At 33.7% G+C, this 23,004-nt stretch overlaps 3 protein-coding genes and 1 long non-coding RNA gene across 8 annotated transcripts; 2 read left to right on the top strand and 2 right to left on the bottom strand.

Annotated features, from left to right (window-relative positions):
* Positions 1-2,572: 2,572 nt before the first annotated feature.
* On the top strand, positions 2,573-6,373 carry LOC107901451 (pentatricopeptide repeat-containing protein At5g42310, chloroplastic). 5 transcript variants are annotated; one of them, XR_001685256.2, is made up of 6 exons: positions 2,573-2,742; positions 4,534-4,585; positions 5,044-5,100; positions 5,291-5,342; positions 5,443-5,514; positions 5,996-6,373. XR_001685256.2 is itself a non-coding variant. In XM_016827467.2 (3 exons), exons 1-3 carry the CDS (start codon positions 5,308-5,310, stop codon positions 6,104-6,106), a joined length of 234 nt encoding a protein of 77 aa, XP_016682956.1. In that variant the 5' UTR covers positions 5,109-5,307; the 3' UTR covers positions 6,107-6,373. The 5 variants fall into 5 exon arrangements, 1 of the variants encoding a protein (XP_016682956.1); XR_001685258.2 differs by having other exon boundaries at positions 5,427-5,514; XR_001685257.2 differs by lacking the exon at positions 5,044-5,100.
* Positions 6,374-10,693: 4,320 nt separating this feature from the next.
* LOC107900327 (uncharacterized) lies at positions 10,694-12,442 on the top strand. The gene is made up of 2 exons (XR_001684891.2): positions 10,694-11,155; positions 11,879-12,442. It is a non-coding gene; the product is annotated as an uncharacterized lncRNA (long non-coding RNA).
* Positions 12,443-17,240: 4,798 nt separating this feature from the next.
* Positions 17,241-19,053, bottom strand: LOC121203584 (MDIS1-interacting receptor like kinase 2). The gene is made up of 2 exons (XM_041095120.1): positions 17,868-19,053; positions 17,241-17,785 (listed from the first exon to the last, which is right to left on the bottom strand). Exons 1-2 carry the CDS (start codon positions 19,051-19,053, stop codon positions 17,490-17,492), a joined length of 1,482 nt encoding a protein of 493 aa, XP_040951054.1. The 3' UTR covers positions 17,241-17,489.
* Positions 19,054-19,097: 44 nt separating this feature from the next.
* LOC107939578 (MDIS1-interacting receptor like kinase 2-like) lies at positions 19,098-20,645 on the bottom strand. The gene has a single exon (XM_016872918.2). The coding sequence runs from the start codon at positions 20,643-20,645 to the stop codon at positions 19,098-19,100; it is 1,548 nt and encodes a 515-aa protein (XP_016728407.2).
* Positions 20,646-23,004: the final 2,359 nt, after the last annotated feature.

Genomic DNA, 23,004 nt, shown 5'->3' with positions numbered 1-23,004 from the left:
TTTTCTTTTCCTCTTTTTGGTAAATGAAACAAATCATTAGTTTTTAAGTGTTAATGAAAATTCTAGGGTGAGTATTACTAAAAAAAGCTTAGGATTGAGTATAGTGACAAATCAATGTTGGTGAGTTCATGAGTTGATTAATTTAAAAAAGGAGTGTTACAAAAATTTCATCTAATTTATACCAAGGCCTAACTGTTCAAGCTTGGGCAAAGACAAGAATGGAACTGTAGCTTCTAGACCATAGCTGCTAAAGGTTAATCTTGAAATGCAGTTCCTCACAAATGGGTGTCACCATATAATTGGTTACTTGTGTGTCGTCATCACAAATTAACAATATCAAAATAGAAGTATTAAAGTGTATAATGGAATATAAGTTTAGATACCAATTATAAAAAAAAAAGAAATACAAACTATATATTTTTAGACATATTTAAGAGTTAAACTACACAATCACCCAAAAATGAATTCAAAGGTGAAAGGAGAAAATGAATCATTAACCAAAGCAAAAAAGTGATTTTGAAACAAAAGTAAATGATATGTAAGTTCAAATTTATAATTTGAACAAAAAGAATATGAATTTGCATACTTCAATTTCTAACTTTCTGGGCATCAAAAGCTTAATGATATACTTGAGATACAAAATTTATTTAGTTTTGATAAAGATGGATTATATTTTAAGGGGTGGGTTTGAAAAGTTACCTAATAATTAGATTAGAGTGCATTTGCTTGTAATTGCATATCTGTCATATTTAGGTAAAAATACTTTCACCCATATTAAAAATGTGTTTTTTTTTGCTAAATTTCTCAAGAAAAATATCCTTCAAACCTCATTCAATAGTTGTAAATTTAGAGTCTAATGGGATTATTTTTGTAGGTCATAGGTTAGGTAATATTTATGTGGTGCATCTAGATGTTTTAGATTCTTTTCATTCTTGTTTTATGACAAATAGTGAAGAGGCATATTGGTTATGGCATAGAAATTTAAAACATGTTAGCATGAATGTGTTGGGATCTACTGTCTTCAGTGTAGTATTTTCGACTATGTACTTGTAATTTTTTGAATATATCAATGGTTTAAATAAATATGCATCAGTATTATTAGTATCTTTTGTATATTCTCCTCAATGATTTTTGCACACAAAGCATAATGAAAGCAAATATTAGTTTACTGATTATCTAATATTTAACTAATATTAAGCAACATTGTGTGGTAGGATTGCAATGCGGAAAGATAGCTTATATTAGTAGATAATCTAAACATATCATTAGTCTAATTGAAATTGAGTAAATCAATTAAAGGACTAATATAACATTTATCAAGTTCAATTGAGGAGATACATTGTATTAGATATCGAAGCGAATTAAATCCTAAAAGATACATACATGGATGTGACTGATTGGATTGACAATACATCAAATAGGACCCAAGTAAAATAAATCCTAAATCTGTTTATGAATCTATTTACTTGAAACTTTCATAGTGTGGCCTACCTCAATCTTGAGTGGATGATGAGCTATGTATGCATGACTCGTATAATTTTATGTAAGTGAAAGTTTGAGTTCAAATAGGTAAGAAACTGAAAGCTGGTGCGTCGAGTATACAACTTCTGCAGTATGTAGCATCATTTCACAACAGTAAAATTTATAGCCCAATTAAAGAGGAAATGATATTCTCTCATCGACATTACATGATAGATGAAAAGTAGTGTGGTCATGAGTTATTTGTATTTGTGAGAAATGATTTAATTACTATTTGTTAGTAATTAACTTTTCATAAAAGAAGATGTAATACTTACCGTGAGATAAAATATGATTATACTGGGAGAATTGATTTATCCCAAAGAGATTGAGAATATTCTATAAGTTTAACACACTTATAACAAGGTCATTGGACGAGCACTCAATGAGTGACTTTCATAATGGTATATAATACGGGAGAGCTTAATCATGATACTTTAGTAGAATGACTTTTTCACTGAATAATGTTATAGTTAATAGGTGAAAAATTGGAATTTAATTACAAATTATTTGAGCCTAATTATATATGTTCAACCAGTCCCTCCCTAGCTCGAGATAACCAGAAACGAATTGCATGCAGAACCAATAATATGGAATGAATGAAAATGATGAAGTAAGAAAAATAGATCGCATGTATCACTATCCACAATGAATGCATTTTCTTGCTAAGTACAAAAAAGACATAGGAATTAATTTGATTTCTTCGAATTATTATTTATTTAATTACAAATAAAATATTAGAGTTTGAAGTATGAATTAAATTAATTAGTCATCGTAAATTTGTTGAATAGAGCAATTAAATATAGTTTCTCATAAATTTTGATATGATAAAGTTGAAATGACTTCTATAGAATTAGAATTAAGTTTAGAAAATAATTTAATTGAAAAATTAATTAATTAATATTTTAAAAATTAGACTTTGGGTTGGATAAATTATAAATGTTGGATTAAAGTGTAAGAAACATATAAAATTAGACTCAATACAAAAAAAACCCAACTTGGCCTTATACCTTGTAAGTGGCAGCAAATCCTACACTATGTTTGGTTGGGGGAATAGGAGTGCATTCCCCCCTAATCTGCGGGCCCACCACCAAACGGGCGTTTGGTTGCCCGTAATAGGCATTCCCCACGCTGAGCGCCGATTAGGGATTCCTTACCGTTTCTTATTTTCTATTCCATATTCTACCCTCATCGATTTCTGCTTCTTCCATCGATATTGCACAGGTAATTTCTGCTTCTTCTTCCATCGATTTCTGTTTCTTCTTCTTCTAACAACGAAAAATGCTCGCACTCTTTCCCTGTTTTTCTTTTCTTTTCTGTAAAATCGATTTCGTTTTTCTTTTTTCCATTTTCTAACTCTTCAGTTTTGAGTGAAGAATATCAATACTTCATCAATTATCATATAATAAACATCCAAATCATATTCACATCAATAAAAATATATTTCAAGCATTTAAGAATATAATTCAAGTTACACGAACTTACCTCGATACTTGTTCATATACAAAAAGTCTACTAATCCCAAACTTTTTCTTTTCCTCGATCTAGCTTCTTATTTGAATTTTTTGGATTTAAATAAATAAATTTAATCATTAATTTAATACATTTCATGTTCATATGTAACATTCTCTATAATTCCATTATTATTTATAATTCATTCAGAGTTGTCTCTAAGGAGTCATAGTCACTAAATTATTTATATCTTGAACTACGGAACTCCAAATTAAGATCCGCTTGATTTTTCCAAAACTAAACTCACATATCTTCTTACCATAAAATTTTCAGAATTTATGGTTTAGTCAATAAGTACAGTTAATTCTATAAAGTCATCCCTATTATGCTGTCTGACATTTTCGACCCTTCTTCACTACAAATTTATTTTCTCCTAGTACGGGATTCAAATGATGTTCCTGTTTGTTTCTATTGAAAATATACTCATTATAATTTTAAACATATAAATTTAAGCCCTTAATTATTTTTATCCAATTTTTGATGATTTTCCAAAGTCAGAACAGGGGAACCCGAATTCATTCTGACCTTGTCTCAAAAAATTTATTATATCTCATGATTTATAATTTCATTGATTACACCATTTCTTATATGAGAAACTAGACTCAATAAGCTTTAATTTCATATTTTTTTCATCAACTAATTCGATTTTCACAATTTATGGTGATTTTTTCAAAGTTATCCTATTGTTGCTGTCTAAAACTGTTTTAATGTAGGATGTTGATTACCATTTTTCCCCTAAGCTTTCAATAAATGATAATTTCGTCCCTGCTCAATTAACCTCTTAATTGAGCTGATTTTTCTCAATTAACACTTTATTCTATACTTTAAAATCTACCCTGAATGGACTCAACAGAAAGAACACAATTTGTCTCTACGATAACATTTATTCATTTAGCTTCCCATGTAAATTAAAGACCATCATAGATAACCCATAATTCAACTTACTCAACGTTACATCTCCCAATATTTCTTCCGATTCTTCAAAACCAATAAATTTTAATACTATTAAAATTAGATATCTTAATATAAATTTTTAACCCATGAAATAAAATAGATTTAAATAATCAACCTCTAAAAATTATCTATATGCTGTCAATACTATAATGCCTGAGTGTATTTTGTTCAGTTCAATTTTGGATTTACACTGAAATTAATTGAATCCAACCAAATTCATTTTTTATGTTTAATTTATATTAAGCTTTTCTTCTATAATAATATGAAAACAAATAATTTATATTTAAACCATGATAAATTAAATATTAAATATTACAAAATTATATTCAAAAAAATGTTTAGTAAATTTATAAAAATTAAGTATGAAATATAATTATATTTTTCGGATAAATGTAAAAGTTGATTTTCAAAATGTTATTTATTTTTTAGTTTTAACCTTTTTAATATAATATTTCATATTATTTTGGATAATCTTGAAAAATATTAAAAAAATAATTTTAATATCTCATTTTTAATAACTAAGTACCTACCTACTTATTATTTTAGCAGGTCGTTACCTTCATTATTTTAGCAGGTAGCTGGTTCCCTGTTTATTTTACAGGTTAGTTTTGCTTTTACTCAAATCTGGAATATTTGTTTTTTGTTCTCCTAATTTTGATTCCTTTCTTATGATTTTCATTCGGCTTTTCTTTGACTGATTCTATTGCATGTTCGATTGAACATATGAAAACTTTTTCAATGTGGTTCTATTACTTGTTGCGTATAACTTTGTATATTTCTGTTCCATGAAAAATAATTCTTGAGGTGAAGTATGATTCTGTGATGTATCCGAGAAAGTTTATTCTGTGAAGCCTCATAGTTTCTGATTGCAAGTCTTTGTTCTTTGAGGTAGCTTAGGAATTTCTTTTATGAACCAAAGAGCTATCGGATATAGCTGAAACATTTTAAATGGCTATCTACTAGATTCATATTGTTACAAATTTTTTTAAAAAAAATAAATTTATGGTTGAACCCAAGCCTAGAGGTAAATGTTTTTCTGAAACTGTTGACTTGTCTTAGCCGGATGTAGGTTTAGCTGCAGCTATACTGATGCAGAACCTCAGCAGGATATCTATGGTATTCTCTTGTTAATTTTCTCAGGCTTCGCATGTTATTGTATGTGTGAGTTTGTTTGTATTGTGACCTCTGGTTTTGAAATGGGGTTATGAATATCACTATAAACAGTTTTATTTGCTAAATTGCACTTGATCACCTCTATTGGAAGGGCAAACTGACAAACTGCTATTAATTATCTTTTCATTGTTAGAATTGATGGTAGAATGAATGTTCTTCTACAGGCTGCTCCTGCATATTCAAACGTGAGTACCCTGTTACCTTCGTTTGCTTGCCTTGAAGTTATTAGTACTATTCTTTTAGGTCATAATTATGACACTATTATCTAGTTCAATTTATATACAGGGTGTGAAACCAGACGTTGTCACATATACCATACTTATGAAAGCTCTTATCCGTGTTGACAAGTTTCATAAGGTATAACGTGTCCTTCCTGTTATGAGAACGAGATAATAGCCCTTTGCTTTTTTGCATCACACATAATATTTTCTGTGCCTTTGTATAGATAGCCATTTGGATCAGTTGCATGCTAGCTTTGCTTTTTGCTGTTTTTGTATTTTTCCCTATATGACTATGTTGAGTCATTTGATTATAGTTACTGGAGATTTGAATCTCGGTTGTAAGTCACCATCTACTGAAACAACTATAAACTTGCATCTTACCGAGATCTGACAATCCCTCACCCCTCCCCTCTCTTCTGTAGCATATAGCAACATTTATTCTAGTTTTCCTGTCCACTAAAAAACGTTGAAAGATCAAACAGATTTGTGGTATTGGTTTGATCAATTCTGCTTCTACATCAGTTGCTCTTAACGTAATGCATTGCATGCATCATCTATTTTCAATTGTAACATCCATGTTTTGTTATTTAAAGATACTCTGTGTGGTTTCGATTAAGGTCCCAGCTGTATATGAAGAGATGATTTTGTCTGGTTGCACTCCTGATAGGAAAGCTAGGGCAATGTTGCGGTCTGCTCTAAGATACATAAAGCAGGCAGTGAAGTCATAGTTGACAATCCATAATTGTTGAAGCAATGGTCAGCATGCAACAACCAAGACTGTCGAGGGCACTACATGCAGAAGCTACAAGTTCATCAAGCCAGCAAGCTGTGTTTTCACTTATTTTGTATTTTTAAGTTAATGCAATGTAACTTAGTTGTATTTCAACTATGTTAGGTTTATATTTGATGTAAAACTGATGGTGATTGAGCTGATTAATCAGCTTTGTTGATTTGTACAAGTTAATTAGCTCAAGTTACTAAGTTTGTTAGTGGTAGTAGGTGAAGTTTAGGTTAACCTACTGTTTTGTCAAGTTGTAAGCTTGTTTATGTATTGGCTTTAAGCCATATTCAGTTTTTTGAATGAATTCAACAAGTTTTCATCCATATGCTCTCTATTTTTAGTTTTGTTTCAAAATCTATTTGAGTTTTCTGCTTTGTTTCTGCTGCAAGTCACGAGACTTGCTAAACAAGCATTCTGTTGAAGCTTGCTGTTGTAGCACTTAGATCCAACAATTGGTATCAGAGCCATATTCTTAGAGGACCTGTTGTAGTTCAGTATCAAAACCATGGCATCATCAGGTTTTTCACCAGCTTCACCACCTGTCTTCAATGGAGAGGGCTTCAAAATTTGGGCAGTTAAGATGAGGACTTACCTGCAGGCATTCGACCTATGGGAAGTTGTTAACTCAGATGCTGAGCCAGCACCTCTTCAAGCTAATCCAACAGTTGCTCAAATAAGGCAACACACTGATGAAAGAACAAAAAGGCACAAGGCCATGTCATGCATACAGAATTGTGTGACAGATGTGATCTTTATGAGGATCATGGCCTGTGAAACACCAAAGGAGGCTTGGGACAAGCTGAAAGAAGAATTTCAGGGGACTGAGAGAACAAGGCAACAACAGCTGCTCAACTTGAGAAGAGATTTCGAAAATCTCAAAATGAAAGAGGAAGAAACAGTTAAGCAGTACTCAGATCAGATTATGGCTGTTGTAAACAGCATAAGGCTCCTAGGAGAGCAATTCAGTGAAGCTAGAATAGTTGAGAAAGTTGTGTCCACTCTACCAGAGAGGTATGAAGCTAAAATTTCATCCCTCGAAGACTCAAGGGACTTGACAACTATCTCCTTAACTGAGCTAATCAATGCCTTGTATGCACAAGAGCAAAGAAGAGCCAGCAGACAAGAGGAGCACCAGGAAGGGGCTTTTCAAGCCAAATAAGCCTCGAGCATCAAAACTCACAAAGGCAAAAAGTTCTGGAAAAACAGGCCTAAGCCTGACGCTGCTAGGAGCAGTGACCAACTCTGCAGACATTGTAAAAGAGCTGGTCATACAGAAGATAGATGCTGGTTTAGACCAGATGCAGTATGCCAACACTGCAAGAAAAAAGGCCATGTTGAAAATGTTTGCAAGAATAGAAGCAAACCAAGACAGAATCAATTTCAGCAACAAAAGGTAGAAGCTCGAGTAGCTGAAGAAAGCAGTGATCAAGAAGAACATGTTTTTGCTGTGTCATGTGCAGCAAATCAGAAGAAGGGTTTAAAGGGCTGGCTTTTAGACAGTGGGTGCACAAACCACATGTCACCAGATGCAACTATCTTCAAAACCCTGGACAGAACCTGCAAAACCAAGGTAAAAATTGGAAATGGTCAGTTGATTAATGCTGAAGGAAGAGGAGATGTGCTGATTCATACCTCTACAGGTGGCAAAATCATTTCAAATGTACTTTTGGTACTTGAAATCGATAGGAACCTTCTCAGTATAACTCAACTACTTGAGAAAGGTTACTCAGTTGTGTTCAAGGAGAAAGAATGTCAAATTTTTGATCCAAGTGGATCAAACCTCATAACAGTCACCATGACTGATAAATGTTTTGAAGTAGACTGGCCAAATGACTTACATTCAGCCTGCATAGCCTCCACTGATGACTCTAGACTCTGGCATCAGAGGCTTGGACATACAAACTACAAATCCATAGCCCGCATGGTCAATGAAGGTCTGGCAGAAAATTTCATCGATTCAGTAAAGAATGATGAGCTTTGTGAGATATGTCAGCAAGGAAAATTGGCAAGATTGCCATTTCCAACAAGTACAACATGGAGAGCATCAGAGAAGCTCCAGCTTGTGTATACAGATGTGTGTGGACCAATGAAGACTGAGTCTCTCAAAGGAAGCAGGTACTTTATTCTATTTATTGATGACTTTACAAGATACTGCTGGATTTATTTTCTAAAACAGAAATCAGAAGTTCCATCTGTGTTCCTGAAGTATAAAGCTGCTGTTGAAACTGAGTTTGGTTGCAAACTTAGAGCAATGAGGTCAGATAATGGAACTGAGTACACCTCAGCTCAGTTCCAAGCCTACTATGAAGAAGCAGGTATCAAACACCAGTTGACTAATGTGTATACACCCCAACAGAATGGGGTCAGTGAAAGGAAAAACAGAAGCTTGATGAACATGGCAAGATGTCTTCTGTTTGAGAAGAATTTACCCAAAACTCTGTGGGCTGAAGCTATTAACACAGCAGTTTATCTCCAAAATAGGCTCCCAACCAAGGCTCTGGCTGAGAAGACTCCATTTGAAGCCTGGTTTGGGTTTAAGCCATCACTGGCTCATCTCAGAACCTTTGGTTGTCTGTGCTACACTCAAGTTCCAGCTGAGAAGAGAAGCAAGCTAGATAAAAGAGCTCAAGCAGGGATCCTGATCGGCTATAACTTGGTTAAAAAGGGCTACAGAATCTTAGAACCTGCTACAAACAAGATATTGGTTAGCAGGGATGTTGTTTTCAATGAAAAAGGACACTGGAATTGGGAGAAGGCTGAACCAGAGGCAGTGGCTGAAGATCTGGCATTGGACCAAGTTGAAAATGATGAAAACACACCTGAAATAGATGTAGATGATGTTCCAATCAGAGGCACTCGATCACTGGCTGATGTTTATGAAAGAGCACAAGTGGCTACTGTTGAACCAAGTTGCTTTGAAGAAGCAGAAAGCCAGGAGGACTGGAAGCAAGCAATGATTGAAGAAATCAGGATGATTGAAAAGAATCAGACCTGGAGTCTGGTTGATAGACCAACAAACAGGAAGATTATTGGTGTCAAATGGGTTTATCGAGTCAAGAACAATGCTGATGGTAGCCTAAACAAGTTAAAGGCTAGATTGGTTGTGAAAGGCTTCAGTCAAAGGTATGGATCAGGCTACCTGGAAACCTTTGCACCAGTGGCCAGGCTAGACACCATCAGACTGTTAGTTGCCTTAGCAGCACAAAAACAGTGGCTGATACACCAACTTGATGTAAAATCAGCATTTCTGAATGGATTCCTTGAAGAGGAGATTTATGTGGAGCAACCTCAAGGTTGCAAGGTGTCTGGCAAGGAAGAAATGGTGTACAAACTCAACAAAGCCTTGTATGGCTTGAAACAGGCTCCAAGGGCCTGGTATAGCAGAATTGATGGATATCTGACCAGTTTGGGATTCGAGAGAAGTCTAAGTGAGCCAACTCTCTATGTTAAATTGACTAGTACTGAAATTCAGCTCATTGTGTCAATATATGTCGATGACCTACTGGTGACAGGAGGAGATCGAGAGATGCTAAGCAGCTTTAAAGCTAAAATGCAACAGCACTTTGAGATGTTTGACTTGGGATTGATGTCTTACTTCTTAGGCATGGAAGTAACTCAAGCTGAAAATGGAATTTGGCTTAGTCAAAAGACCTTTGCTATGAAGGTTCTCAACAAATTCTCAATGGAGAATTGCAAAGCAACCAGCACACCAATTGCTGTTGGAGAAAAACTCTCGAGCCAAGATAAGCATGAAAAGGTCTGTGAAACAACCTATCGAAGTCTAGTTGGATGTTTGTTGTATTTGACTGCTACCAAACCTGATATAATGTATGCTGTGAGTCTACCCTCAAGGTTCATGCATTGCTCAAATGAAAGTCACTTTAGAGCTGCAAAAAGAGTTCTAAGATACATCAAGGGAACTTTGTCCTATGGAATGCAATTTACCAAGGCTGAGAACTTAAAGTTAGTTGGCTATTGTGATAGTGATTGGGCAGGTTCTTTGGATGATATGAAGAGCACAACAGGTTATGCATTCAACCTAGGCTCTGGTATGATTTGCTGGAGTTCAAAGAAACAGGCAGTAATAGCACAATCTACTGCAGAGGCTGAATACATAGCTGCTGCTGCAGCAGTTAATCAAGCCATATGGCTTAGAAAAATCTTAGCTGATCTTAGCCATGAGCAAAAGGAAGCAACAGAGATAATGTGTGACAACCTATCTGCTGTTGCAATTGCAAAGAACCCTGTCTTTCATGGAAGGACCAAGCATTTCAACATCAAACTTCATGCAGTTCGAGAAATGGAGCAAGCTCATGTTATCAAATTAGTTCATTGTAGTTCTGAAGAGCAAACTGCTGACATTTTGACAAAGTCACTCAGTGTTTCCAAGTTTCAACACCTAAGAACTAAGATGGCAGTTTGCAACATGCTAACCAAGGAGGAGTGTTGAAGCAATGGTCAGCATGCAGCAACCAAGACTGTCGAGGGCACTACATGCAGAAGCTGCAAGTTCATTAAGCCAGCAAGTTGTGTTTTCACTTATTTTGTATTTTTAAGTTAATGCAATGTAACTTAGTTGTATTTCAACTATGTTAGGTTTATATTTGATGTAAAACTGATGGTGATTGAGCTGATTAATCAGCTTTGTTGATTTGTACAAGTTAATTAGCTCAAGTTACTAAGTTTGTTAGTGGTAGTAGGTGAAGTTTAGGTTAACCTACTGTTTTGTCAAGTTGTAAGCTTGTTTATGTATTGGCTTTAAGCCATATTCAGTTTTTTGAATGAATTCAACAAGTTTTCATCCATATGCTCTCTATTTTTAGTTTTGCTTCAAAATCTATTTGAGTTTTTTGCTTTGTTTCTGCTGCAAGTCACGAGACTTGCTAAACAAGCATTCTGTTGAAGCTTGCTGTTGTAGCACTTAGATCCAACAATAACCCATATGGCTAAAGCAAGTCATGACTGAACAAATTGTTGTTTGAGTTATCAGTTTGAGGTTAGTAGACATGATCTTTTGATGTATGAACATTTTGTATAATTCCATCGTGAAAATAAGCTTGTTTTCTGCTCACAAGTTATTTCGTTTAAAAGAACCTACAATAAACTGTTCTTTAGTTGAGAAGTATGGACCTGTACATTTTTATTAAGTATTTTTAGAAAACATCGTACTTGGACCAACAGAGTAAATGGGATGTGCAAAATGATGAGTGAAGCAAATATGTTCAATATTAGTATTACCCACTAAAAACATCACTTGTCAATATAATGCCATGTGATGGGTTATAGTCTAAATAGGGAGGAAAATTACACTAGTGATGTGGCAGTATATGGACGTGTGGCAAATTTTTATTAGTTATTTAAGAACATAATATATTTACCTATCATGGGATCTGCAATACTAGCAGGAAAGCAAAGTTTTGATATCATTAACTGGACAGGCTTACTGGTTGTCACATCAAATTATAGTAGTTAATTTTAAGATGATAGGGTACTGCAGCATCTGTAGAGCTTTATATGTAGACAATCATCATTTATGAAGAACAAGGAGACAGAAAATGTAAAACAGAACAGCCTTATGAGTGTATGATTTTGTCATCTTTAATTTCAGAACATTACAATCTAGATTGTGGTAGGTTTGTTTTATCAAAATTGATGTCAAATTGGAGGATTCAATATTGTTGAAAACTTACTGATGGATTAATTTTAATCCATCCAACAGAAAACTTGTGCAGCCTCTCATGCCATCTCAGCCTGGGAATGTGGAAGTTACTTGTTGTTCAGGAATAGGTACCAATTTGATCAAGTTACTGAGGATGCCATGGTTAATAGACTGAGCAATTTCTCCCTTGACGATAACAACTTTGAAGCGGTGAAGCAGTTTTATTGCAGCATTGCCAGTAAATTTGATGTTTGATCTAAAAATTTTTAAATGCATGTTTATATATTTTGGAATTATGTTGCCACTGGAATCTTGTTTTTCTCCTATTGCCTATTGGGAACTGAGGCTTGTAATAGGGGTTGACTTGTTTGTTTATGAGGATGACAGGATCAAATGCTATATTTGGAAGTTGTTTTGCTGATCAGGATGGCTTTTATTTTGTTGATAAATGGAGAAATCAGTTGAAGTATTTGAAGGATATAAGAAAAGAGCTTTACATTACTACTTGTTCAATATCATTAATATAGCATTTGGAAAAGCTTGCACGAAAACTAATTCGCAACCTTGATTTCAAAGTAATGTTGTATTTTATCACACTAAATTTATCTTTATTCCTTCTAAATATATGAATTATTTATATGTTAATTTATCTTATATATCATTTACTACTATTTTATTTATAATATTTTAATTGTATACTATAAATTATTAGCATTTTAATCGTATACTATATTTATCTCTATGCTATTAATTAGTCACGAAATATTAATTATACATCATATATTATTAGGTTATAGTTACACGAGAGTTCGTTGATTTTTGCTAGGTAAATACACATTCAAACTTTAGATTAAATTATATATTTTTATTAAATTATATTTAATAATAATTATTTTAAATTATATTTTATAGTATTATATATTATGATTTTAGTAAATTCATATAAGAATATTTGATATTAAGAATTTTATTAAATTATATATTTTTATTAAATTATATTTCATAATAATTATGTTAAATTATATTTTATAGTATTATATATTATGATTTTAGTAAATTCATATAAGAATAATTATATTAAGAATTTTATTAAATTATATATTTTTTATTAAATTATATTTAATAATAATTATGTTAAAATATGATTAAAATATTTATTATTTATATTAATAATCTTATTAAAATTTTATAACAAAACAATAATCCTCAACTTAAAAAAAATTCTGCTAAGGGTATGATCTAGTCATTTTAGTTTTTTCCCTTATGCTATTACACCTCCATTCCATTTAACCAAACACAAGAATACTATTACGCCTCTATTCCATTACGCATCTATTCCATTACAGCGAACCAAACGTGCCCCTAGTGTTTTACTAAGGTTGTCACCACCCCCATACTATAGTTATTTTTATTAAAATATTATTATTTAATTAGATATTATTCAAATAGAAAGTTTATACATTTTCTTTATAAATAAGAAATGCTAGTTATACAATTTATACACACATCATATAATTTGGTTATTCTGCGAGAAAATAGTAAAAAAAATATTTAACAAGAATAAATTCTATTTTCTAGGAAAAATGTATTGTTACTAGTGAAAGAGAGAAATTAACTTACCTACTGAAGGTTAATTAAAAGTTTTCATTTAGAGATTTGATTTGTGTTGCTCAAGCCTACACTCGAGGCAATTCATAATTTAAGGATAGTGAAGAAGGTAGTTCGATTAAAAGTCAGGATCGACTTAATCGCCTCGTACAAAGCACATGTACTACTTCAGTCAATAAATTTATTGTTATAAATAACAAAATGGCTCAATTTTAGAAAAGAAATTAAACTTTTATTGTATCTAAAATAACCATTTTCTTAATCAATTTTTCCAACAGAATTTGTTATGAAAAACTTAGTTGTTGGATTGCATAAGCTATCCTTTAATATGTTAAAGGAAAATATAAGAGAGCTTTATTCAAACCTAAGAATGTACTTTTTGTTAGAAATTGTGCCCTTAGCCCAATTGTGCCCTTAACCCAACTGATTATCTAAGATTTAATTAATATTAATTTGCATTACAGGAATTGATTATAATGCAAGAGAAACTTATATTATTAGTTCATTTAAAAGATGCGTAGTCATCAGAAAGAGGAAATGACTCATGTTAGGATTATTATGTCCTCTATAATTCTAATTGGAGACATAACTTCTCTTGACTATCAGAACTAGATTGACTGTTATAAATAAAGACATAGATGAGATTGCATAGATTACAATACATTAAACAGAACCCGAATTAAAATTTTTCTAAATCCATTTATGGATTAATTCAGTTGTGACATTTATAATGAAATTTACCTAAATTTTGAATAAGAAATTAATAATGTTGAATAAAATAAGAAGTTTGAGAGAGTAGGTTCTATCTCTGTACTATGCATACTTGAAGCTAATTGTGGTTGTGTTTGATTTTGTTCTTAAACCTTATTACTTTATTGGATATTTATGCACTTTGCTGGATTGATTTAAAGAAGATCATATGGTGAGAAGAAGTCTCTTTGACATCTTTGTCAAAAAAGGGAGATTATGACAACAGTAAATTGTAACGATTCTTAATTTTATCGACATCGATAAATTCAATTTTAGGGTTAAATTTCTTAAAACAAGTCACTAGAAATTGGTATAGTCCATTTAGGTGTGAATCGTTTAGCGGAAGTAACTTGGGTCAATTGATAATTATAGTACATGGACTAAACTGAAAAGTGGTTTTAATTGGGGAATTAAAAATATATATTTAAGGGGCTTGAGTATAATTATGTCGAGGACTTTAGTAGTAATAAAATCATTGTTAATTCATGTTAATAGTTAAGTAAAAGCCATATCAATCGTTTTCCACAAACTAATATTATGGGTCGATTAACCATGGATTAGTGAAATAATTATGTCAAGCGTTATGCTAATTATGCATATAAATACGAAAGTAGTCGGATGAAAGAGAAAATTCAGTTCTCTTCTTCCTTAATCGGCTAAGACAAACAAACAAAAGAAAGAAGAATTCTTCATCAAGCCACCATTGCTGCACCTTGCATCAAGCATTAGCGAGTTGTTTTCTTTGAATTTCAATAGGATTTTTGTTAATAGCGAATGATTATTAAGAACCCATTAGTTAATCTAGTGAATTAGTGAGCTTTGATATGGTTTTCCGTTGATGGAAAAACTTGAGAATATTTGAGGTTAAAGATTTAATTTCATGCATGTTGATATAAATTAAGATCATAGTAGAATATGTTAAAATTTTAGTAAAAAGTGTTAAATTAAGCTTGAATCAAACTTAGAAAATTGATAATTTATGTGTTATTAATGACTTAATTGTAAGGGATGAAAACTTGAGGTTTGATAATAAAAAATGGTTGTAGGAAGTTCTTGTACTATATTTGTTATTCATATTTAAATTTGATTCGGTGAATTGTGAGGTACGAGTGTTTCGAATATAAGGGCTTGTATCATCATGCTTTTATGTCTGAATTGTATAATTAATTAATTTCCCGTATTCGATTTTTTCGTACATAGCTAAAGACGACACTGGGACATCGAAAGGCAAAGGGAAAGCCAAGGGCATTGACAAATAGATAATCTAATTTGTACTCTCATAATTTGAGTTCATTAAATAATTATATGAATATGTTCAACTCGTAAAATATTCAAAAATGGTAAACTATCAATGAGATTGTATTTTAAAGGTACATATATGCCAAACTATGTGTTTTGCGATCATTTGGTAAATTGATTATATATGTATATGCTTTCTTGATGATATGTCTTTAATTATGAAATTTCTTTATTAACATTGCTGGATAGAGTCACGGGTATAGTTGGCATGTCATAGGGTCTATTGCTATAATTCTCTAATTTCTTGAGGGTCGAGAACAAATTGTCATCGTCAGTTCAAATTTCTTGAGAGTATGAGCGTATTCTGGTGTGATTGGTAGGATTGGTGAATTTATGTATGGTCAGCACTTCGGTGCATATACTGGTGTGTTGGTGGATTTATCCGAATATCCGTTTTTGAGTTCGATTATGTTAATAGAGGCTAAAATGTGAAATTATATGTTAAACATTTGTATAGTGAAATTTGATAATAATGGAAATATGATATATGAAATTGATATGGTAAAAATAAATGCAAATACCTTGAAGATAATGTGATTTGTAAGCAAGTATGAACATGTTGGAATGATAAATGATTATGAATCTTCTAAAGGAATAGTGGTTTATAGGTATATGCATATTAATGTTGATATTGAAATGGCTAATGAATAATATATTTAATCTTTTTACTTATTTGTTTATTCAATATTATTACGTTTATAATTGAATTCGAATCATATTAGTATAATTGAGTACATGTTGTTTAGGGTACGGTTATATCTGTTTTTGTGCGCAAATCTCAGGCAGAGGCTTTAGTAAATTCGAGATTAAGCATTCATTTTCTTCAGCTAAACTCAAATCATTTCGTTGCAATTTTGTATATATATATAAATGTTTTGAGTCTTATAGCATGTAACTAGGTTGATGGGCTTGTAACTTAAAAAAGTTCAGGTATTTTAATAGTTTAGCTTATAATGTTAACATGGTTGAATTTTATTTTTTTGATAATTAACTATTTATGCTTGATTATATAGGCTTGAATGTGCAGATTAGTTTATTAAGTATTGATGTGTTGGAAGCTATGATTAATCTACTAACCCTTCAATCTAATAAAAATCATACTTATATCTCTTAATAGGTGATAAAATAAAACCTAATAATTTTACAAAGTCTATTCACTAATCAATTTTCTTTCAACTAATTCCATCAAATTGTAGCAATCTAATAAATATTTCTTTAAACAATCAAAACAGGGAATTTATGGCTAGAACTTCAATTTCCATCCTCCTTCATTTTCCCCAATTTTTGTTCTCTTATGTTTTTTCTCTCATCTTTCTTTTTAATCCACCTATTGCAATTTTTTTTTCATAGTAGGCTTTAGTAAAAATAAAATAAAATCCTAAAAAGATAATTAGATTTTATTTTGGGTTGGGTATTACAATTGAAGAAAGCGAGGTAGGTTTTCAAAGAACGTACTCCTCCATCCTTTGAGTTCTACATTTAAGTTAATTCAAGGTAGGAGTTAATGGAGGCTGGTCAAGTAGATTCAATTAAAAGAAAACCACTCCATGAAATACAAGTGATGGTTGATATAGGTATGGCCCTTTAGAGAAAAAGGACGGGGACGACATTAAAATTTGAGAGCATTAATACATGGATTAGCGAATCCTTTAATTGATGTAGGACTAATATGAGACAATAGGACTTGGATTAATAGCAATAGGGAGGGTGTTGAAAGCTTCGAAAGGCTTAGCTCTTTGAAGGACCCAATCAATATTAGAGGATGAAACCTTTGAAAAGATGATACTAGAATACAATTTATGATAAACTGTCACAGACAAATATCGGAAACAACTCTTGTTGCGCTACCAACAAGCTAGTAGCAATTCTCAAGGAAAAAGGTAATTGAGGGTACAAAAATGCTAATCCATTAACCCATTATAACTACACAACAGCTAAAGAAACAACATTAGAGCAAATACCAAACGTTTCTAAGGTGGTATCTTAGATGAAGATCAAAGAGTCCTAGATGGGACTAGATGTGGTCGAACACCAGCTGAGAAACAGTGTGCATGGTTGGCCTAGATTTTGGATTGATATTTAAACATGAAACAGCCAGCTTCAGGATGAATATGAGTTTGTTCACAACTTCTGGTGGTGGAGGCGAAAGACTTTGATCTAACACATTGTTTAGTGGAATGCTTTCTGCTGTTAAAATTGATAGATTAGAGAGAAATTCACCCGGATATGCCCCAACTATCAATTCCAATGCCAGCACTCCAAAGCTAAACACATCACATTTTTCAGTAACTTGCATGGTGTAGGAAAGCTCTGCAAAGAAAAAGAAATAATAGTTGATAACAAATATTATCCTCTATGCTATGTCATCTATGGAAGTAAAATGAAAAATCACCTGGTGCTATGTATCCGTATGTTCCAGCAATATTACTCCAATTGGATGAGTCTGGATTGAGAAGCTTAGCAGTGCCAAAGTCTGAAAGGTGAGCTTCATACTCCAAATCAAGCAAAATGTTGTTGCTTGTTATATCTCGATGAACAATGGGCGGTGAACAGTCATGGTGCAAATAGGAGAGGGCATTAACAACACCTTTGACAATGTTCACCCTCTTGTTCCAGTCCAATTTCTTAGATTCTTCATTCTTACTGAGAACTGAAGCCAAGCTACCCCTTTCAAGGTACTTGTATACTAAGAAGGAATGACCTGCAGAGGAACAAAAACCGTAGAACTTCACGATATTTCTGTGTCTTGTTTCTACTAATGCCCTTACCTCATTTAGGAACTGTCTCTGATCTGCCATTTCACCGGTATGCAACGGATGGAATTTCTTCACAGCTACAACATCTCCTGATGACAGCTCTGCTTTGTATACGTTTCCATATCCTCCCTTCCCAATGCAATATTTAGCATCAAACTCTTTGGTGGTTCTAGTGATCTCTTTATACAATATTCTTCCATTAAAGGGAGTTACAGAGAAAAATATTTCATCACTTGCATTGCTTTGTCTTTCTTCATCTGTATCTTTCTTCCTCTTGAAGGCAAACAACAAAGCAATTGATGAAATCAAGAGACAAGAAACCGATAAAAGAAAGAACATAACTACTAAAAAGGTTTTGTTGTTGTTGTGACCCTTCTTAGAAAAAGGTGTGCAAGGCGGTAAGCCTCTAGCATTGCCACATAATCCTTTGTTCCGTCCCAATTCTTGTACTGAAGCATTTAGAAATGCTTGGCAGTTGGGAATGGGACCCTGGAGTTCATTACTTGAAATGTCAACAGTGTACAAGCCTCGGAGCTTCTCTAAAGAGGCTGGTATTTCACCAGAGAGATTATTGTGAGAAAGGTTTAGTGTCTCCAAGCTCTGCAAACTTTGAAATTCCCCTGGAATCTCCCCTGAAAGCATGTTATGACTCAAATCTAGATGAACCAGCCTAGTTAACTTACCTACTTGAATTGGAATTCTTTGGCTAAACCGATTGATGCTCAAATTCAAGTAGAATGACCTGGACAGATTCCCTATAGTTTCAGGGATGGACTTGCTCAATTGGTTTGCAGACAAATCTAGATACAAAAGCTTGGACATAAGTCCTAGTTCCAAGGGTACACTACCAGAAAGTTGATTCCCATTCAAAAAAGATAAAGCAAAGATGTCAACTTTGAAATTTTCTTTGGAATCTCCCCAACTAAATGATTTGAAGAAAGATCAAGCCTGTGTATCTGACGTGAGTTTCCAATCTCAGCTGGTATTGTGCCACTGAGATTGTTCCTTGCAATAGATAGGCTCTGTAAGCTCCTGCACAATCCCCAATTGGAAGACACTTCACCATAAAGTTCGTTGTCACTTAATTCAATGAATCTTAGGTTTGGGTAAACGCCTAAATCTTCAGATATATTTCCTCTGAGTCGGTTTCTTTCAAGGTAGACTCTCTTCAAGCTAGTGCAATTTTTCAACCCTTGAGGGATTGGCCCGGTAAGCTGGTTGTCAGCTGCTGTGAAGTATTCAAGTGATCCACCACGGCAAATGCCTTGCGGCAAATTTCCTGTCAGATTGTTGTGGTCTAGTTCTAACACGATCAACTTCATCAAGTTTCCGATTTCATTAGGAATGGAACCTGAGAGTCGGTTGTCTCGGAGGAACAGAATTTCCAAGTTGCTCAAACTGCCAAGTGAAGCAGGAATAGAGCCATTGAGTTGGTTTTCACACAACTCCAGGTCAACAAGAGAATTCAAGTTTCCTATCTCCTCAGGAATTGGACCAGAGAGTTGATTTTCATAAAGGTGGGCAACTGTAAGATGTCTCAAGTCACCAAATGAGGTTGGGATCAAGCCAGATAGATTGTTGTGATAAAGGCTTATTTCAGAAAGAGATTCCATATTCCCTAACTCAGAGGGGATGGGACCTGAAAGACTATTGTTAAACATCTGAAGCACCGTCAGTTTTTTCAAGTTTCCAAACGTGGAAGGGATTGGACCAGTTAGATGGTTGGTGTCCAGGTAAACTTCAACCAAATTCCTAAGGTTTCCCAATTCTGGAGGAATGGGACCAGAAAGGGAATTATCAAAGAGAATTAAGGAAAGAAGTCGACTTAGTTTACCAAGAGAAGCAGGAATGCAACCATTTAGCTTGTTGCTACACAAGGCAAGGTCAGTGAGAAATTTGAGCTGACCAAGTTCTTGAGGAATTGAGCCGTTCAACTGATTTCCAGCAAGGTGAAGGGTCTGAAGATGTAGAAGGTGGCTAATTTCAGGTGGTATTTGCCCAGAGAACTGGTTATAGGATAAATCGAGGTAGGTTAGTTTGGAGAGCTGACTGATATTATGTGGGATTATGCCATAAAGTTCATTGATGCTAAGGTCCAACTCTGCAAGATTAGGCAAAGACGAGAATGGAAATGAATGGAGCGTACCTTTTACACCATAGCCAGTGAGGTTAATCTTAGTAACACTGTCAGCATGATTGCAATGGATTCCAAACCAAGCACAAGGACTTGTTTTGGTATATGGGTCGTTGGAAGTATTCCAGGAAAGCAAAACAGAATGGTTTTGGCTTTGAAGGCTGGCTTTCCATTTGAGGATTGCCAATGCTTCAGCTGCAGAATCAGAAGCGACATTAAGAGAAGAAAATAGTAAAGTAACACACAAGAGTAAGGGAGCAAGCAAGGTTAAACTCTTCATGAGTAACAAATGCTCTGCATGCAAGTAACAGCTATGATATGAAGGTTATATATAGGTTAATTGCAGTAGCCTGTACGATCAAACTAACTTTTAAGTCTTTCAACCCTCAAATAAAAAAACTATTAAGTCTTTCACCCATTTTTCACTCCATAGTTTTATGTCTTTGTATTATAATAATTTATGTTGGCCGATTTAGTGTCAAGAAGACAACTGTCATATAAGACTACAAAATGGAGATGTGGACATTCACATAGGCAATAAGCTTTTATCTCCCTCTATATAGGAACTAACTATTAAAAGTCTCACCCATTTTTCACTCCAAAGTTGAAGTCTTTGTATTATAGTAATTTATGTTAGCCCCATTCAAGGTCAAGAGACCTTTGCCCCTTTTAGTCTTGACGTATGATACACTGTCCCTTTTGATTCACACAGGCTAAAAGCTCATTTCTGTTTTGGGTCCAAAGCAATCGCATTTCAGATCAACCTTTCTGTTATTACAGAGTTAAAATTGTCATTTGAGACTTGAAACAGAAGATCTGGAAAAATGAATAGAATGCAATAACATAAGTCTCTCACCCATTTTTCAAACCATTGTTGACTTGCATCTAAGTCTTTGTGAATGGTTGTTGGTACTTTTTATACTTGACGTATGATAGACTCTCCCTCTCTATTTGGGCATTCACGCAGGCAATAAGCTTTTCTCTTTTGTCTCTTTTGGGTCCCAAGCTATAGCATTTCAGAGTTTATACCAACTCTTCTCTAACTTAAACAAGTATAAAATATCATACGAGGCTCGAAGTGGGAGATGTGTACAAATGAATATCTCACTGTTCCAACTATAATTGAAACAAAAATTGATTGTGTTTCAATGAATTCAGTGTTCCAAAACAAGAACTAAGATACCAGAACTAAAAATGAAAATTTCTAAGGGGACAAATGGCGAGCATAAAAAAGAAAGAACTCACATCATGACAATGTCTTAAAAAAAATGAGCACATACAAGAAGTGAAGTGATGCGGTTAAAAAAAACGCTATCCCAGAGATTGAAAGATGATAGTGTATCTAAAATCAAGCGAAAGTTTGGCAAACAACTAACAATGTAAGACTGACGATATTCCTTGATCATCTCTAACAATACCTCCTTGTAAAGAAAGCTCTTTCACTTTCAACTCTGTATTTTTATTTAAATAGTAATGCACAGACAAATGGTTGTGCATAGGCATTTGAATATAGATAACTCACCGTCTTTGAGACTGAGACTCCCTTTCCCTTCTTGTTATCGTTATGGTCTCTATAAAAGAAATCATTCTGGTCTTCTCAAGTAGGCGACCTGAATGTTATTTGAGCGAATTAAAAGAGCTTTGGTGGATTGATTGTTCAATGGAAAGAGAACCAATCAATGCCTTACTTTGCTTCCTGAAGTTCTGTCCGAGCTTAGAAAGATTTTATGTTACACTTGATCCAAAATGCTATTACCTGCCCAGCACTGTAAACAACTTCAACACTTGTGTCAGACACTGTATTTTCTGAATAGATAAACCAAGATCGAAGGCAATTTCTTCTTAGTAGCAATTACTACCCATTAGCAGCTTTGATTCTAAAATAATCATAATTAATAAATAATTTTAAAATACAAATAGTCACATATTGACAATATCTCTACTTTGGAAATTAACAACTGAGACAAGCAAATTACTATTTTAAAAAAATATATCAACCGTTTACTAACTTGTCAACAAATTTATTTAACTTTAAATCCTTTTTTGTCAATGACTACTAAACCCAAACCATACTAAAAAAAAAAAAAAACCCAAGCTAGAAACCCTAAAACTAAAAGCGATTTTGGATCTGGAAAGGCGAAGCTGAGGGTGAACCATGAGCGGCGATACTAGTGATTCCTCCAGTTACTTTGATGGGCGAGAGCCAGATGAACTGATCAGGGCCCTCGTCCAGAAACGGCCGGGTACCGATGGTAAAAGAACGCTCGGTTTGCACTTTATTGATCTGGAAAGCAATAAAGTCTTTATTAAGGCGATGCCACCTGATGCTCCTTCAAGTTCCACTGCCGTTTCCTGTGGCAACCACGTTTATGTTATTGGGGGAATACGCAAAAATGATGCTACTCCTTTTGGTTATGATGATGTAAACGATGTTTTCCAATTAGATTTGAAGGACCTTGAACGTGGGTGGAGAAAAACTACTTCTATGTTGTTCCCTCGGTCTTTTCCCCATGTTCTTGCTGCTGAAGGAAAGATTTACGTCTTCGAATGTATGGGTTCTGAATTTTTGGCGAGGTTTACGATATAAGTGGGGATATTTGGGAACCATTGTCGCCCCCTCCGGAAGCTATCGATATACG

Source organism: Gossypium hirsutum, chromosome D06 (assembly GCF_007990345.1).
Source record: "Gossypium hirsutum isolate 1008001.06 chromosome D06, Gossypium_hirsutum_v2.1, whole genome shotgun sequence".
NCBI lineage: Eukaryota > Viridiplantae > Streptophyta > Magnoliopsida > Malvales > Malvaceae > Gossypium > Gossypium hirsutum.
This window is presented reverse-complemented; position numbering and strand designations above follow the sequence as displayed.